This window comes from Penicillium robsamsonii (genome assembly GCF_028829455.1).
Source record: "Penicillium robsamsonii strain IBT 29466 chromosome Unknown utg000002l_segment0_segment0, whole genome shotgun sequence".
Lineage (NCBI taxonomy): Eukaryota > Fungi > Ascomycota > Eurotiomycetes > Eurotiales > Aspergillaceae > Penicillium > Penicillium robsamsonii.
The window spans coordinates 3,374,732-3,392,479 of NW_026643220.1; the positions used below are offsets into that span (position 1 = coordinate 3,374,732).

The window sequence follows — 17,748 nt, forward strand, 5'->3', positions numbered from 1 at the left end:
GTATTTCACTACCGAGTGGGCCACCACTACCGAGTGGGCCACCCCATCTAACCTACCAATTTTAAATGCATTTATCTCAACCAAAACGCCATTAAATTAATTCAACTAACTAAGTGGTCTATCTGGACATGTTTCTCTTCTATGCCCTGGCAATCTGCATATTCCACACCCCCGGGGGTAGACTTCGGCACGACCCACTATAACCCGGACCCAACCCAACCCAACCCAACCCAAAATGGGTTTTGGGTCCATTGCCTCGACCCAACGATGGGTTTTGGGTTATAGGTAATAACCCAAAACCCATTGGGTAACCCATTGGGGCCCCAATATAGAGCAAACCAGCCAAACAGCCTTCTAGAGTGGAGCTGCATAATTAATGCACTTTTTGCTTGTAATATTGAGTATTTTGTTTACAGACAGGTCTTCCAGAATAAATTAGAATAAATTGGATGATTGTATCAGTATATATTTCTCTAATATTTCTCAAAATCATCATCTGCTCTACTCTTACGTTTCCTCCCTGAGGCCCGTATCTGAGTTGCAGACTCTGGTAACTGTGGCTCTGTCACCTCTATATCTATATCTATTAGATGAGGAGATGTCTCTCGTGGTCTACTATCTACTCCCTCCTCCTCCTCCTCCTCCTCATTATCACTAATCAAATCAAGCTCAGCATCCTCTGTATGATCATTAAGTTCCTCCTTTAATGACTCGAGCTCAGCTAATGAAAAGAACTGCTGGAGCTGCTTTGCCTCAGCTTCCTTAAGATTAAATCTTGTTACACATAGAAATAACATAAGCTCCTCGATTGTTTCGGACCTCAGACGACCACGGCGGTAGTGATAAACATCCCGAGCAGTATTAAAGAGCCGTTCGACACCAGCACTAGTTGCTGGGATAGAGAGAATATCGCGAGTAAGTAACGCGATTGCAGGGAAACGGGATTAGTTCTCCCGCCAGAATTGAAGAGGTTTAATCTTAATTAGATCTAGTAGTATAAATGATTAGTATTATCCTCTATAGAGAAGAAACAGATTATTAACATACCGCTATTAAGATATTGTGTTATTTTATTACTAGCTGGCTTCGTAGATATCTTATTACTCTTTAGCATCTTGTTTAGCCTAGAACCAGAAGCTATTGTTAGAGTATTAGTCGATCCATGACTTATCGTAAGACGCTCTTAATACGGAATTAATAACTCCTGGAACGATTTCCGGTAGGTATCACGCTAGTGAGGCTCCTAATTATTAGATAAGAAGAATTGAAATCTGCTATCAGGTGCTAGCATTATCCTAACTGCATAGATATGTCCTTTAAGATTATTAGTTTGAGAGTAGTACTCATTAAGCTTTAAGCGACCGGCTGTGAGTGCTTTAAGCATATCTGACTTCCATGGAACACGTTTGCGTTTGAGTAGTGCCTCTGCTTCGAAAAAGTGATTAAAAAGGGCATTGTAAAGCTTGAAGATAAGATGTGTCGTAACCTCCTTTGTCTTCGAGAGTTCTGTTATATAGTCAAAGAATGGCCGAGTGATTTATAGAAGATAGTCGATTTAACGCCATTCTTGATTATTAAGTAACATCTCCTCATAGTCATACTCCTCACAGAAGGGCTGGAAGAAACTGCGTAGTTTCTTTACACGACGAAGCATTAGGAATGTAGAATTCCACCGAGTCCTTATATCCTGGATTAGAATAAGCTGGGGTCCCTTTTCTTAAAGTCGGAGAAAGGCCGCCTGGCGTTAGGGACTTACATGGATATACACAGTAAGATAGCGGACCTTATTTAAGGTATATGAGATCCTCTGTGTCTGATGCCGAGCATTTACCTTTGCTGCGGATGACTTCTAGTCAGTCCACTTCGTTTCTGTATTCTCATTTAGAGGAATAGCCTTCAGACGATTAAGGAGCTGGTTTAAACATAGCTGGATCACATGAGTAAGATAGGGTATTCGGATTACTGTCACATCGCTAGAGAGCGCCTGCTGTATAGCATTAACCATTGTCTTGTTATTGGTAGCGTTATTAGTTATGACTCTAAATACCCGATCCTGGATATGATGCTTAACTAGAGTTTCAAGGACTATACCACTTAGATTTAAACCAGTATGAGAGCCATGAAGTGGTTTAAATCTAAGTAGAACCTCTTAGTATACCTAATTGCTATTAATAAAATAGCCAGTGATAGCCATAAACGCCTGGTTATATGGAGAAGTCCAGTAATCTAATGTAATTAAGATTTTTGCGTCGTTAGATAGCGTTTGGAGGATAGACTTCTGTCGTTCTGTAATGATATCACGGAGGCGACGGCGTATTGTAGTAGCGGAGGGTATTAGGGGGGTGGATGGTGCAGAGCGGGCTAATCGGAATAGCTTATGAAATGTTGGATGTTCAATAAGGTGGAATGGAAGTCGATTAAGGGTAAGAAATTGAAGAAGATGCTCTTCCTAAACTGACTGTGAAAAAGGAGCTTCCGATTGGCCGTTATCCTATGTATCTAAGAGTGTTACTAAAACCTGATAACTAAATAAAATATAAGGGTTTACTACCTTTTAAAGGAACCTGGTAATTTCTCCTTTCCCTCCCTGCTGAGCTTTACGACAGCCTGCTGTCTTTAAATGCTTTAACATTGTTGATGTGCTATGATAGCCCTTACCACTAGGCGATGGAGAATAAGGATGCTCCAGGATTTTTAAGCAGCGCTTACACATCACCTTTGGCGCACTATCTTTAGTATGGGTAACTTGGTCGAAGTTACTCCATATATTTGAATTGCGATTTAAGTCCCAGGAAAGCTTGCTTTTCTGCCTATAGTCGGTTTATAGCCACCAGTTAACCCATTCTTTATATGCCATATCGTCATAAAGCACATATGCCTTTCTCCGATCGGGGCTAACGCGGGTAAGAGAAGGTGGGATCGGTAGAAGGTTAGAGGGCCGAAGGAAGTCGGTATTAATAGCATTAAAAGGCTCGATTGTGAGTTAGCTACTAGGTGGGGTTAGAGCCCGAGAAGAGGGAATAAGATAGCTAAGGTTATCTGTATCCCTATCGAAAAGGGTAGGTAGGAAGTCAGAATGCTGGCTTTAGGACATGATTATTGTAAAGATGAATACTGCAGGGGATGTAAGGGGGATAATCAGAGGGAGTATATACTTATAAAAAGGGGGTTTCAGATAATAGACACGTAAATAGGCTAAGTAAAGTAGATATATCAAAAGATATAAGATATAAGATCAATTGATTGGCTACATAAGCTATATTTAAATGGGTCCGACCTAACAGAACCCAATAGAACCCATTCATAACCCATCATAACCCATTATAACCTATCATAACCCATTAAAACCCATCATAACCCATTAAAACCCATTAAAACCCAATATAACCCATTAATAACTCATTAATAACCCATTAAAACCCGAGAGCACCCATTCATAACCCATTCCCCCCGAAGATCACTCAGAAATATTTCATCTGGAGTACACATGAGAGTATAGAGATCATTTATAAACCACCTTAATTTGCATAGTACATTAATTACTAGATATATTAATTAAGAATATAAGAAAAGAGATATTTGGCTTTAAAATGATATTAATTATATAGAAAATAAATTAAGATTAAGAGATTTCTATTTCTATTCATGTTTATGTTTAAATATGTATAGACTCACCTCTGCCACTAATATATATTTCTAACAGTCTACATTTAATAAATGCATAAATTGATAGAACACCACTATACCATGATTAATCTCAATTTTTATTGGTAATTAATATAATATGAAGTAAATTGGCTTTAAATTCAAAGTAATTATATAAAATTTCTAACTTATTACTGTGATAATGTAGCAATGTTCGACAGACAAACCGGAACAGTTGTAAAAAACAGTAATTTTGTTCGATGACTTAGCATTGTTATGAACGCCAAGACCTATATTTTATGCCAAAATGGGTTCAAATGGGTTATTATTGGGTTATTGGGTTTAACCCATTGGGTTTTGGGTTGGGTTGGGTTATGGAAGGCGGAACCCAAAACCCAATGGGTTGGGTTTTGGGTCGGAGACTCCGACCCAAAATGGGTTCTGCCGAAGTCTACCCGGGGGGGGGCCGCGTACGTGGCTGAATAGTTGATTCTCTAGGCATGCCGGGGCCGGGGGGAGGTGCTTTAATTGCTTCTTATTGCTGCATAATTAATGCAGAGGCTTCTTGAACTGAAAGGCCTTCTTCGGCGGGTATCTGCTTTCGGGATCGAGTACGCTTTTACTTCTGCTTCTCGTTAGCGGCGCGTAATTCCTTATTTTCTTTAGCGAGTAAGATAGCACCTTGCATTATAAGACGGAAGCCTTTCATAAGCTGGTTTAATGCACGATCTGATGGGCTAGGCGGGCTTCGAGATCTTATACGAAGTAAAGCTTTAATTAATGAAGCCTAACGACGTAGATCTTTCTCTGTAAAAGGGGTTTTTAGTGTAAAATTCCGGCTTAATTCACTACCCCGGCTAGCTGGGGGGGTTAGAGTTCGAAGCCGAATATTAAGCTTTAAAATCACTCTCTCCGGTAAAAAGGGGACTAAACCGGCTGCTCCGAAGCTATTTTTAATAGTCTCCGATTTAAAAGCTTTAATTCGTGCGAGGGGGTATGCTTCGAGGAAGTCAAGCTTATCGATATGGTTAATCCCGTTCCGCATTTTGGTTTTAACCATCCGACCGTACGATCGTTTTAATACCGCAAAACAGCTAATATCCAGAGGTTATAAAAGATGAGATGAATGTGCTGGCATACAGATTAGTATCACCTTATTTTACTCATAAATTTCGTTAAATTTAGGCGTTAAATGACTTCCGTGGCCGTTAAGTACTAGAAGCCGATACCCCCCTTCGTACGCGCAGAAGTACTAGGAATAAAGAGCTTTTCTAGCTAACGGAGTCTAATTTCATCAGAGGTCTAGCCGTTAGGGCTTACTTCGAAACGCTAGTTCTCCGGAAGGCCTTCGAACCATGATTTAAGAAAGACTTTACCTTTAAAAATCACACACGGAGGGAGGGCCTAACCTAAAGCATTCGTACACTTAATTATAGTCACCTATTCACGATTTCCAGGTTATAAAACTCCTCTTCGACTAGGTAAATCACTTCTCGTAATAACCTTCATAGTTAAAACCACTCCTATAGCGAAACCGGTCTCATCGAAGTTATAGATATCGTTAGGGTCGATTCTAAATTAAAGGATTATCTTTTAAACCAGATTAAACCACTCTTAAATGATTTTCGGGTCTTCGTATTTCGCACGCTCGTAGTTATACCGTTTTAAGAATCGGGAGGAGAGGAGAGGATGCCGTTATATAAATTTCGTAACCCAGTTTTCGCCGACCGAAAGAACCGGGGTAGTTCCACGCTTTTAAAGAAGAAGATCCGCCATTTCTCGTATCATAGAGTGCCGGGGGGCCCCTCCACGAGAATCCATAGAGAGTATCCATTTTTGAAGAGATTCCTCCTCGAGTTCTGTTAATATATGACTATTAGCGCGTGTTTCAGGACGAAAGGTATCACCAGCGAGGCGGCGTTGTAAGGTAGAGCGGGGGACTTCGAAACGGCGCGCCACTTCACGAATTGAAGAGATTTCTTGATTCTTAAAAGCCTGGATAGCTAGTAAGATCCTACCCTCTTGCTCTATTGAATTTCTAGAGCGTTGAGAGCGAATTGGTGGCATGGTGGGTGGTTGAAGAAGAAGGGGTTAAATTAATTGACGCGTTTTGGATAGGTGGCCCACTCGGTAGTGGTGGCCCACTCGGTAGTGAAATACGTTAATTATTAATCCCCTAACTTTAAAGCTAAATTCTAATAATACGCCTATTTATTATTATCCTTTCTTATACATTTTTAGATTCTAACTAATACACGTATCTAAGTATTTCCTTCCTTGGTTCTATATAATAGAGGATTAAAGTCGTGATTATTATTATTAGTGGTTAGTATAGGCTACTTAGCCTCTCTTGGTATAATAGTATAATAGTGGAGTATATGGTATGAAGGAGATCATATATAAATTACTGGTAATATTAAAGATATCCTTATATATACTATAACTGTTAAATTATATTATAACCCACTGTTACGGGGTTCTTCCGGAGAACCCTGAGCTAAGTACCCGACTATAGTGACTTCTCACCGCCTTATACGAGCATACTCGCGCCTAGGCCTTAATAAGTCCCGCAGCACTATAGACAGTGTAAACACGACTAACTTCGTGATATACACAAGTTATGTAGAAAAGCTAGTAATTTTTAGGTATTTTTGTAACGGAGGAATATCCTTATAACATAGAGACAGAGTCACCTAACCGCATCGGTCGAGTATCGGAGATGAATTACTAAGGAATCGTCATATGGCTCCCACGTGAGCATGGCGGCACATATAGTCCAGGATTCCCCTAAAATCCCCTTTCCTTTTAGTAAGAATTAGTCTTAGCACACATAGATAATACATTTTCCGTCTCTCAGTAAGTCATTATATGTTACCCGGTTAATAGGCCTTATACCTAAAAACTGTATACTCTTATAATTTTATTTATAGTAAACAGTAAATCTAAAGGGTCATTATTATAGTTTTTTTAATTATTTACGTCTTATTTAGTCCTCTTAATCCAGGGGTAAGTTTTAATCCTAGAGACTAAGTTTTTAAAAGTATCATAAACTTCGTCTATATTATCGGCTTTAGATGCGTCTTTAGTTTTAAACTCTAGTTAGTTCCTTATAATCGCTAATAGCGACTATATTAAGATTAGATAGTTAGGTCTCTATTCTCTCGGCTAGGTTATGGCTTTCTATAGATAGCTGACCTTAGGCGTAGTTCATATAAAAATGTGTTAAATAGCGAAGCATTATTAGATCCTAAATAGCCGTCATATTTAGAGATCTAAGTCTATAATAGTAGATAGTTCGACCCGAGCTAAATAGGCGCGTAAACCCCCGCGCCAGGAGTAGGAATAGAGAAGGTATCCTAGGCTAGCGCTATAAAGGTTAGGAACTAGGTCTTATGTTATCTCTAGAATTAGTAAAAGTCTTCGTTATTAGTCCCCTACTATAAAGGATATACCCGGGCGCATATTCTCTCACTCGGGTAAAAAGACCATTATATCAGGGCACATGATCTGATATGGCCGGAACTAATATATATATAGTATCGCACATTGTTATCCGTGATAAAGACCTGAAAACTATTCGAGAGTAGTTTAATCTTATCAAAGAAATAATTATTTAATTTAGAACCTAGTAACGTTTATGGCTTTAATAAGACCGGTTTCGCGATAGGGTTAATCGTTACGGCGAAGGTAATTATAAAGAGTGATGACCTCTACGGCTAGCGCTCGGTTTTATGACCTAGAAATCATAAATAAGAGACTGATATTAAGTATATAACTACTCTAGGGTAAGTGCTTAGTTAACCCATTAATTCTAAATGCATTTATTATAACCAAAATACCATTAAATTATTAATTATTTCTACTTAGAATCAATCTATCTAGACATCTAGGCATATTTCTATTCTATGCCCCAGTAATCTATCTACATATTCCACCGCCCCCCCTTCCCTGGGGGAGGGGGGCGTACGTGGCTATATAGCAGATTCTCCGGGTATACCGGGACTAGGGGGAGGTGCTTCACTTACTTCCCTTATCTGTGAAAGTAAAATTAAAGCAGAGGCTTCTTAATTAAGAGGCCTGCCTCGGAAGGTATATGCCTTCTAGACGATCGGGTGCGCTTTTAATTTTTCTCATTTTTAGCGCGTAATTCCATATTTTCTTACGCTAATAAAAGAGCGCCGTATATTATAAGCTAGAAGCCCTTAGAAGCTAGTTTAATGCATGATATAACGAGCTAAGTAGGCTTGGGGATCTTATATGAAGTAAAGCTTTAATTAACGAAGCTTATCGACGTAGTTCCCTCTCTATAGCTAGGAGTTTTAATATAAAACTTCGACTTAATTCGCTCCCCCTTACTTTGGGGGGGGGGGGGTCGAAGTTAAATACTTAGCTTTAAGATCACTCGATAAGTATAAAAGATACTAAACTAGCTAGTCCCAAGCTATTTTTAATCGTCTCCGATTTACAAGCTTTAATTCGTGCGAGGGGGTACGCTTCGAGGAAGTTGTGAGAGACAGATAACGTATTTCACAAGCGAGTGACGCACACAAGCGAGTGACGCACCCCAACCAGCCTACTGATTTCAACTTCTTTTATATCAACAAAAATGTCATTAAATCAGCTCAACTAATTAAGTGGTCTATTTAGACATGTTTCCCTTCGATGCCCTGGCAATCTGCATATTCCACACCCCCGGGGGGGCCGAGTACGTGGCTGAATACCCGATTCTCTAGAGGCGCTAGGGCCGGGGGGGTTTACTTTAATTGCTTCCTATTGCTGCATAATTAATGCAGAAGCTTCTTTAATTGAAAATCCCTCTTCAGAAGTGATCGGCCTTCGAGATCTAGTCCGCTTTTACTTCTGCTTCTCGTTTTCAGCGCGTAATTCCTTGTTTTCCTTCGCTAAAAAAATAGCACCTTACATTGTAAGACGGAAGCCTTTTATAAGCTGGTTTAATGCACGATCTGACGGGCTAGGCGGGCTTCGAGACCTCGTACGAAGTAAAGCTTTGATTGACGAAGCCTATCGACGTAGTTCTTTCTCTGTAGTAGGTGTTTTTAGTGTGAAATTCCGGCTTAAATCGCTCCCCCTGCTAGGGGGGGGTGTTAGGGTTCGAAGTTAAATATTCAGCTTCGAGATCACTCTTTCTGGTGAAAAAGGGACTAAACCAGCTGCTCCGAAGCTATTCTTAATAGTTTCCGATTTAAAAGCTTTAATTCGTGCGAGGGGGTATGCTTCGAGGAAGTTAAGTTTATTAATATGATTCACTTAGAGCCTTATTTTTGTCTCCACCAGCCGCCCGTATAATCGTTTTAACACAGCAAAACAGCTAATATCGAGAGGCTGTAAAAGATGAGAGGAGTGCGGAGGCATATAAATAGGTATTATCCTATTTTACTCGCAAAGTTCATCGAATTTTGGGGTTAAATGACTCCCGTGTCCGTTAAGAACTAGCAGCCTATACCTTCCCTTCGTACGAAGAGAAGTGCTAGGAATAAAGAGCTTTTTAAGCCAGCGAACTCCTATTTCATCTGAAGTCTAACCATTAGGACTAACTTTAATTCGCCAGTCGTTTAGTAGGCCTTTTAAACCATGATTCTAAGTAGACTTTGCCTTTGAAAATGATACACGGAGGGAGGGCCCACCCCGCTGAATTTATACACTTAATAGCAGTCACCCATTCACGATTTCCAGGCTATAAAAGCGGGCGCTGACCGTAGAATTCAGCTCTTATAACTACCTTCGTAGTAGCGATTAATCCCATTGCGAAACCAGTCTCGTCAAAGTTATAAACGTCTTTAGGATCGATCCTAAATTAAAAGATGGTTTTTTGAATAAGATTAAACCACTCTTAGATAATCTTTAGGTCTTCGCACTTTACACGTTCGAAATTATATCGTTTCGAGAATCGGGAGGAGAGGAGAGGATATCGTTTAATGAAGTTTATAACCTAATTTTCGCCGACCGAAGGAGCTGGGGTTATACCACGTTATTGAAGTAAAAGATTCGCCATTTCTCGTATAGTAGTAGGGCGGGGAGCTGCTCCACGAGAGTCCATAGAGACGATCCATTTTTGAAGAGATTCCTCTTTAATTAATGTCAATTTATGGGAGTTTGCGCGTGAAGTCGCGCGACTTTCAACCCCTCGGAGGCGTCGACGGAGGGTGGCCTCAGGCACTTAAAAACAGCGTGCTGCTCCACGAATAGAGGCGAATTCTTGATTTTTAAAAGCCTTGATAGCTAATAATATCCTACCCTCTTGCTGTGTTGAATTTTGACAGCTTTGAGAGCGAATTGGTGGCATGGTGGGGGGTTGAAATGATTAAGTGCTAAATCATGGACGCGTTTTGGTTGGGGTGCGTCACTCGCTTGTGTGCGTCACTCGCTTGTGAAATACGTTAATCTAGAGGACTATTATGAGAAATAGGATGCTCTGGAAAATCTGTGTTATACGTGAAGAAGAGAGAACTATCTACAGTGCTAGAGACCAAGTACTAGGAGTAAACACAGAGAGTCACATGACTAGTAAACAATAAGCTTATCGATATGGTTAATTCTACGTCTTATTTTGGTCTTAACTAGCCGACAATATAATCGTTTTGATACCGTAAAATAACCGATATTAAGAGGTTATTTTTAAAAGGTAAGAGGAGTGAGGCGGCGGCATGGCATATAGATTAGTTATACCTTCGCTCATAAATCTCATCGAATTTTAGGGTTAAATGGCTTCTATGTCCGTCGAGTATTAAAAGTCGATACCCCCTTTATACATAAAAAGGTTATCGGAATAAAGACCTTTTCAAGCTAGCGAAGTCTAATTTTATTAGAGGAAGACTTTATCTTTAAAAATCATATATAGAGGGAGAAGCCTATCGCGAAGTATTTACATACTTAGTAATAGTCACTTATAATTCCTAGGTTATAAAAGTGAGCACTAACTAGAGAGATCACTCCTTATAATTAATCACCTTCACTATAGCGATTAATTAACCCTATTATAAAACTGGTCTTGTTAAAGATATGAATATTATCGGGGTTAATTCTAAATTAAAGGATTATTTTTTAGGTGAGATTAAGCTACCCTTAAATAATTTTTAGGTCTTCGTATTTCGCACGATTATGATTATATCTTAAGAATCTACTCGATATTAAAATTTTCGTTTTATAAAATTTATAACCTAGCTTTCGCCGACTAAAATGATCGGGGTAGTTCCGCGTTATTAAAGTAAAATATCCGCTATTTCTCGTATAGTAGTAGGGCGGGGGGCTACTACACGATTGTTTATAAGAATTATTCATTTTTAAAGAGATTCCTTTTTAATTTCTGTTAATTTACGGTTATCAGCACGTATTTCCCCTTAGTTTTAGTGGCCGCGTAGTCGTTCTTAGAGTGTTATGCGAGGTACGTTAAAACGGCGCGCCACTTATCGACTTAAAAGGGATTTCTTAGATTTTAAAAGCCTCAATAGCTAATAAGATCCAACCCCCCTTTTTTTTAGCTATTTTTAGGGTGCTAAAGTCGGTATATCATGATGTTATTAATAGGGTATTTGATCTTAATAGATTATTAAGATAGGGGTCGTACATCGTTAATTTATAGTCGTATAAAATAAGCCTTTTTATAATAAATGTACGTGTTTTCGTCCACTTATAAAATAGCCAGATCCATTAAAGTGCTACGGTGTCATTAATATATCTAATATCTATCACTACGATATACTGATCTACTTTAATAGCATTAATCTAGCGTAGGAGAGCTTATTTTATACTTAAAATAATAAGCGGAGGATAGATAAAACTATCGGCTAAAATAGCTTCTAAAAAGTTAATAGATTCGCGATTTATAATAGATCTATTAAAAAGCTTCTTTTTTCGTTCCCCTATAATGATAAACTAATGGCGACTAACACCGATTTAAAAGCTAGTTTTATTAAAGTTATAGATGTATCGGGGGTTAATGCTGTTAATCCTAACTATATAAATGTAGTCTTAAAACCACCTTTCTACTATATATTTATTAAGTGTAGTGGCTCTTTTAATAGTAAGAGCTCGCCGACGTCTGTATATAGTACTTAGGATAACGTTTAATAAAACGTTTTAGCTAATGGTCGCCTATTCGTAGGGGTTCGATTAAAGGGTCTTTATAGTTAACTTCGAGAATTAAATCGGCAGCGACCACGATTTATTAACGATTAATTAATACTTCCACCGGGTTAAAGTAATTAATATATTTATATAGAGCCTTTTCTTACTCCGTACTAAGTTTCCGACCGTTAGGTTATCTTTAAAATAGCGATTTTCCTCCTTTCTATCGGCGTCGGAAACGACTTTCTAGCACTGCGAATCCTCACGTAATTCTCGTAATATTGGGCTTTATTTAATCTAACATAATAAATAGCCTTACTAATCTGATACTCGATAAACTAGATATATTTAGGCATATCCAGTGAAGTGGTTAGTGGTTAAAGATAAAATTAAGAAATAATAAAAGGTCTTAGGTTTAGGTGATCGATCCCCCCCTACGTTTAGATGGCGGACTCTCTATAAGAAGGGTTTATAATTTTTACAAAAAAGACGGCCAGTTATATACCTCAAGTGTATATTCTAGCTATAATAGGATGATTTAATAGATTTATAAAAATAATAATAAATCTTAAGTATTAGAATAGCCTAGTTGGGTCAATAAAGCTACAGCCCTTCACAACTAGTAATAACATAATATATCCATAGATATATTATAACTAGTACTCTATATTATGACTGACTTCTAAGTCGCTATAAATCGCGAGATAATAGAGATATTATCGATGTTAGTTCTAAGTAGAGAAATGAGCTTAGTTATACATATAGCTTATACGAGTAGTTTATGGATGCTTAGCTTTCCTGTTCCTCGCTGGCATTATGGCCCTTTAATATGTTTATTCATCGATGAGGTACTAGAATGTGCTGACGCTGGATGTTTAAGAACCGTACGGCATCGCTTACACATCACGCCTGGCTTTCTATCCTTAGTATTAGCCACTTAATCGAAGCCTTCCCAGTAGGTTACGTGATGCCTTCTATCCTAATTAATTCGCCTTCTCCTCCTATAGTCAGTTTAAAGCCACCACTCTATAAATTCCTTACTTATATTCGCTTCGTACGATAGATATTCGTTAATCCGGTCGGGTTTAATCCGCCGAAGGTTTTCTGGTGCCGGGAGTGCTAGCTGTGGAGGAATAGAGGAATTATTAAGTGTTATATTAAGTGAAGGTTAACTTAATGGAAATGGACTTAAGAAAAAAGTATCGTCCGGGATAAGATATGAGAGATCTTCTATTCCCGCCCCCTCGGCTATTAAGGAAGGATATCTATCCGAGAGTTAAGACATAATTTATAGGTAGTTTATGGGGAATCTGAAGAATAGGACTTATAGAAAGTAAATAGAAAAAAGCTATCGTACGGTGGGAATTAGTTTACCCTAGTCGCGAGAGGACGCGAAGTTAATAGATCATTATCTTACCTACTCGGGCTAAAGTTATCTCGTCCGATTAGCTAGTATAGAGGGTATATGCGGGTAAAGAGGGTCGCCCTAAGGGTCACCCTAAGGGTCAGTAAGGGTCACCCTCATCGACTCTCTAGTCATATTATCTTTTTTTCATAATAGAAATCGTTAAAGTCTAATAATCGAGTTCTTTAGTCTTCTTTCGTATAAGATCCAGAGTAATTAGAGGTAAGCTAAATTAGCAGAAAATCAAATAAGACTCTAATTAGTTAATTACCTAAGATAACTTAATATTTAATGTTTATTTATATTAAAAATGAAAAGACGCTTTCTCATCGTATAATATGCACCACTATTAGTCTACTTCAGAAATATATTTTAACTACTACACCATAAATATTTCACATTATCTATTAAAACTAACCTTTAATAAGATTTTTCTGCTCGATACTAAGAAACCTAAGGTGACGATATACGAGGTATTAGCTTATAATTTAATTTCTTTATATTTCGAAAGTCTTTATAGTAAAAGATAAGAAAAATTTAGAGGTATACCAGAACAGCTGTAAATAACAGTATTTTAAGAAGCTGAATCATCTAATTTATACGTCCGAAATAGGAAAGGCGGGGAGAAATTATGCATTTAAGGGTCGATGAGGGTCGATGCGGGTGACCCTCAAGGGACCCTTAGAGGGTCAGGGTCAGGGTCAGGGTCGGTAAGGTTGGACCCTGACCCTCTGAGGTGCGGGTGGAGGTTCCTAATCTCGGACCCGCGGGGCGGGTGAGTGCCAGGTCTACCTATTCCGCATTTTCGTCTTAACTAGCCGACCATATGATCGTTTTAACACCGCAAAATAACCGATATCGAGAGGCTATAAAAGGTGAGACGAGTGAGGAGGCATATAAATCGGTATCACCTTCTTTTACTCATAAATCTCGTTTAATTTCGCGGTTAAATGGCTTCCGTGTCCGTCGAGTATTAAAAGTCTATACCTCCCCTTCGTACGTAAAGAAGTCGTCGGAATAAAGGGCTTTGTAAGCCAGCGAACTCTAATTTCATCAGAGGTCTAACTATTCGGACTAACTTTAAATCGCCAGTCATCCGGAAGGCCGTCGAACTAAGATTCGAGGAAGACTTTACCTTTAAAGATCACACACGGAGGGAGGGCCTACCCTAAAGCATTCGTACACTTAATAACAGTCACCTATTCACGATTTCTAGGCTATAAAAGCGAGCGCCGACTAGAGAGATCACTCCTCATAAACACCTTCGCCGTAGCGATTAACCCTATCGCGAAACCGGTCTCGTCGAAGTTATAAACGTCGTCGGGGTCGATTCTAAATTATAGGGTTATTTTTTGAATAAGATCGAACCACTCTCGAATAACTTTCGGGTCTTCGCATTTCGCGCGCTCGTAATTATAGCGTCTCGAGAATCGGGAGGAGATAAAAGGGTGCCTTTTAACGAAATTTATAACCTAGTTTTCGTCGACCGAAATAGTCGGGGTGGTTCCACGTTATTAAAGTAAAAGATTCGCCATTTCTCGTACAGTCGAAGGCCGAGGGGCTGATCCACGAGAATCTATAGAGAGAATCCATTTTTAAAGAGATTCCTCTTCAATTTCTGTTAATTTATGTGAATTTGCGCGAGAAATCGCGCGACTTAGGGTATTCTTTAGACGACGGAGTAGAGTCGACTTCGGAACTTCAAAACGACGTGCTACTTCAGAAATAGAAGTGATTTATTGATCTTTAATAGCCTGAATAGCTAATAAGATGAAATACGTTAACTTCCCTAACATTTTATAAGTGAGCTGCGCACCCTACCTAAAACGCGTCCATGAATTAGCACTTTATTAATTTAACCACCTACCATGCCACTAATTCGCTATTAAAGCCCTCGAAAAATAATATTATAAGAGGGTAGAATCTTATTAGCTATCTAGGCTTTTAAGAATGACGAATTTACCTCTGTTCGTGGAGTAGCACGCTGTTTTAAAGTGCCTAAATTAACTCTTCGAACACGCCTACGTGGCGGTAAACACTGCGAGATTTTACGCGTAAATTCTAAGGAATTCATAGGAATTAAGGAGGAATCTCTTTATAAATGGACTCTTTCTATAGATTCTCGTGGATCTGCCCCCCGGCCCTCTACCGTGCGAGAAATGGCGGATCTTCTTCTTTAAAAGCGCGGAACTAACCCAGTTCTTTCGGTCGGTAAAAACTGGGTTATAGAGTTTATTAAACGGCATCCTCTCCTTTCCTCCCGATTCTCGAAACGGTATAACTATGAGCGCGCGAAATATGAGGACCCTAAAATCATCAGGGAGTGGTTTAATCTTATTTAAAGAACTATCATTTAATATGGGATCGACTCCGATGATATTTATAACTTTTAACGAGACTAGTTTCGCTATGGGATTAACTGCTACTACGAAGGTTATTACGAAGAATAAATCCTCTGGTCGGAGATCACTTTTATAACCTAGAAATCGTGAATAGGTAATGGTGATTAAGTGTATAAATGCTTCTGGATAGGCGCTTTCTCCGTGTATCATTTTTAAAGGTAAAGACTTTCTTAAATCATAGTTCGAGGGCCTCCCATAGAACTAGCGTTTCGAAGTTAGCCCTAACGGGTGGACCTCTGATGAAATTAGCCTTCGTTAGCTTAAAAAGCTCTTTATTCCTACTACTTCTTTACGTACTAAGGGTAGACCTTGCCAACTCCCACCGTTTAGTCCCATGGGAGTGCTAAGAGATGGGACTAGGGTACCCAGTCCCGTCCCATGGGACTAAGATGGGACTCCCATAGGACTGTAAATAATGTAAACATGCAGAAAAACGTGACCTGCATAAGATATGAAGAAATGCCCTGTATTAATAGGTATTTGGCTTACAGTGAGAGTAGAGCCAAAACCCGTAAACCTAAACCATACTTTCTATAACCAGGATTTCTGACCGCGGTCAGAATATAGGGTGATATGGAATCTAATGATTAAACTATCTAGTATACTCGTATAGATCATCCTCCCTACGCCTCTTACGATCTCTTTTAAGGTCGAGCTTGACTTATACTATTAATGATAATAAGAGGCAATGGATGTAGTGCCGAATCATCATCTGACTCCTTAGCAGCCTCCTGATCTATATTAATATTAACACCTCCGACTTCATCGACGCCCTCACCATCTTCACCCTCGCTAGTTCCCTCTAATATAGACTCGGGAACTTTCGCTTCCCTTACCTCATTAACCTCCGTCATTTTATCTGGATTCAGCATAGATTTAGGTTAGAAATCTTCACTAGTTTCCTCGCTCTTAACATTAAACTTAGATAAATAACGGAGCATCATTAGATCCTAGATTATTACTTCGTTTAATGACCCTCGTCGGTAATAGTAGATATCGCGAGCAGTGCTAAAGAGGCGCTTAATACCTATACCGGTGGCTAGGTGTGAAGGGCTGAAGCTTTATTGATTCAATTAGGCTAGGCCAACATGCTGTTTACATCAATCTTAGAGAAAGGGTAACTATCTACTGGCGATGGGGATTTATGTATGTTGTGGGCACGTGCCTCACGTGATCTAAGCCGGGCTCTGGCCCGTTACACTAGGATAGAGAAAATATCCCGTGCGACCGCTACGAGTGTCGGAAACCGATACTTATTCTCTTTCTAGAAGTGGCATAGGTTAATTAAGCTCTGTTCTAGATAGGATTAGATTAGTTAACTAATGATCATAATCATATAAATATACTAGTATTAAGATATCCCTTTAGTTCTTCTTATTACCTAGTCTTCGGCTGCGGTAGTGGCTCTGGCTAATCCTCTTCGAAGAGACTTATTATTATATCTATACTATGCGAGGAGGACTTTACCCTCGTAAGCACTTACTTTTCTGGCTAGCGTTTTAAGTATTCCTCTAAGTGCTTATGAAGAGACGTCTTATACACATTATACTAGGAGGAATATATGCTATCGATATTACCTACCTATTCTAGCCCTTTAAAGAATTTAAGCTTATGCTAGGGTATAAGAATTATACTAATTCTATATAGGCTACTATATGCTTACTTAGTCACTTTATAGTACACTAAGAGTTCCTTACTTCCGGCCTTAAGGGCCTTTAGTATAGCCTTTTTCTAAGGCACTTTCTTTCGTCGAAGGCGGGCCTAAGCCTACTTAAAATGGGTAAACAGTCGGTTATAGACCCGGAACACATTATGTATTATTATCGCCTTAATCTTTAATAGGCTAACGGTCTATTTATAGAAAGGCTTTATGATATAGAGTAAGTATTCGATCTACCGCCACTCGCTTTTACTTAGCCGGAATTCTAGGCGCTAATGTTCTGCGTAATATCTTTAGTAGCTACCGGAAAGTCGATTAGTACGTTAGAGTATAAGATATATTAAGTTCCACCGAGTTCGCATATCCTAGATCGGAGTAAGCCTCGGTTCTTCACTTTATAGATTTAGAAATGCCTCCCGTCGCTGTGGACTAGCATTAATAAAAACCGTAAAGGCCCGTACCTAGTAGTATAGTGGTTAGTATAAAATGAAATTATGGGAATACTTTAATTACTTTACCTTAGCTAGCGTATAAATGATTCCCTTTTATCT

The 17,748-nt window shown here is 39.0% G+C and overlaps 1 protein-coding gene across 1 annotated transcript; it reads right to left on the bottom strand.

Moving 5' to 3' along the window:
* Positions 1-571: 571 nt before the first annotated feature.
* Positions 572-797, bottom strand: N7447_004536 (uncharacterized protein; the record flags this gene model as incomplete). The annotated part of the gene is made up of 2 exons (XM_057228811.1): positions 572-577; positions 624-797. The coding sequence occupies 2 exons, from the start codon at positions 795-797 to the stop codon at positions 572-574; spliced, it is 180 nt and encodes a 59-aa protein (XP_057088152.1).
* Positions 798-17,748: the final 16,951 nt, after the last annotated feature.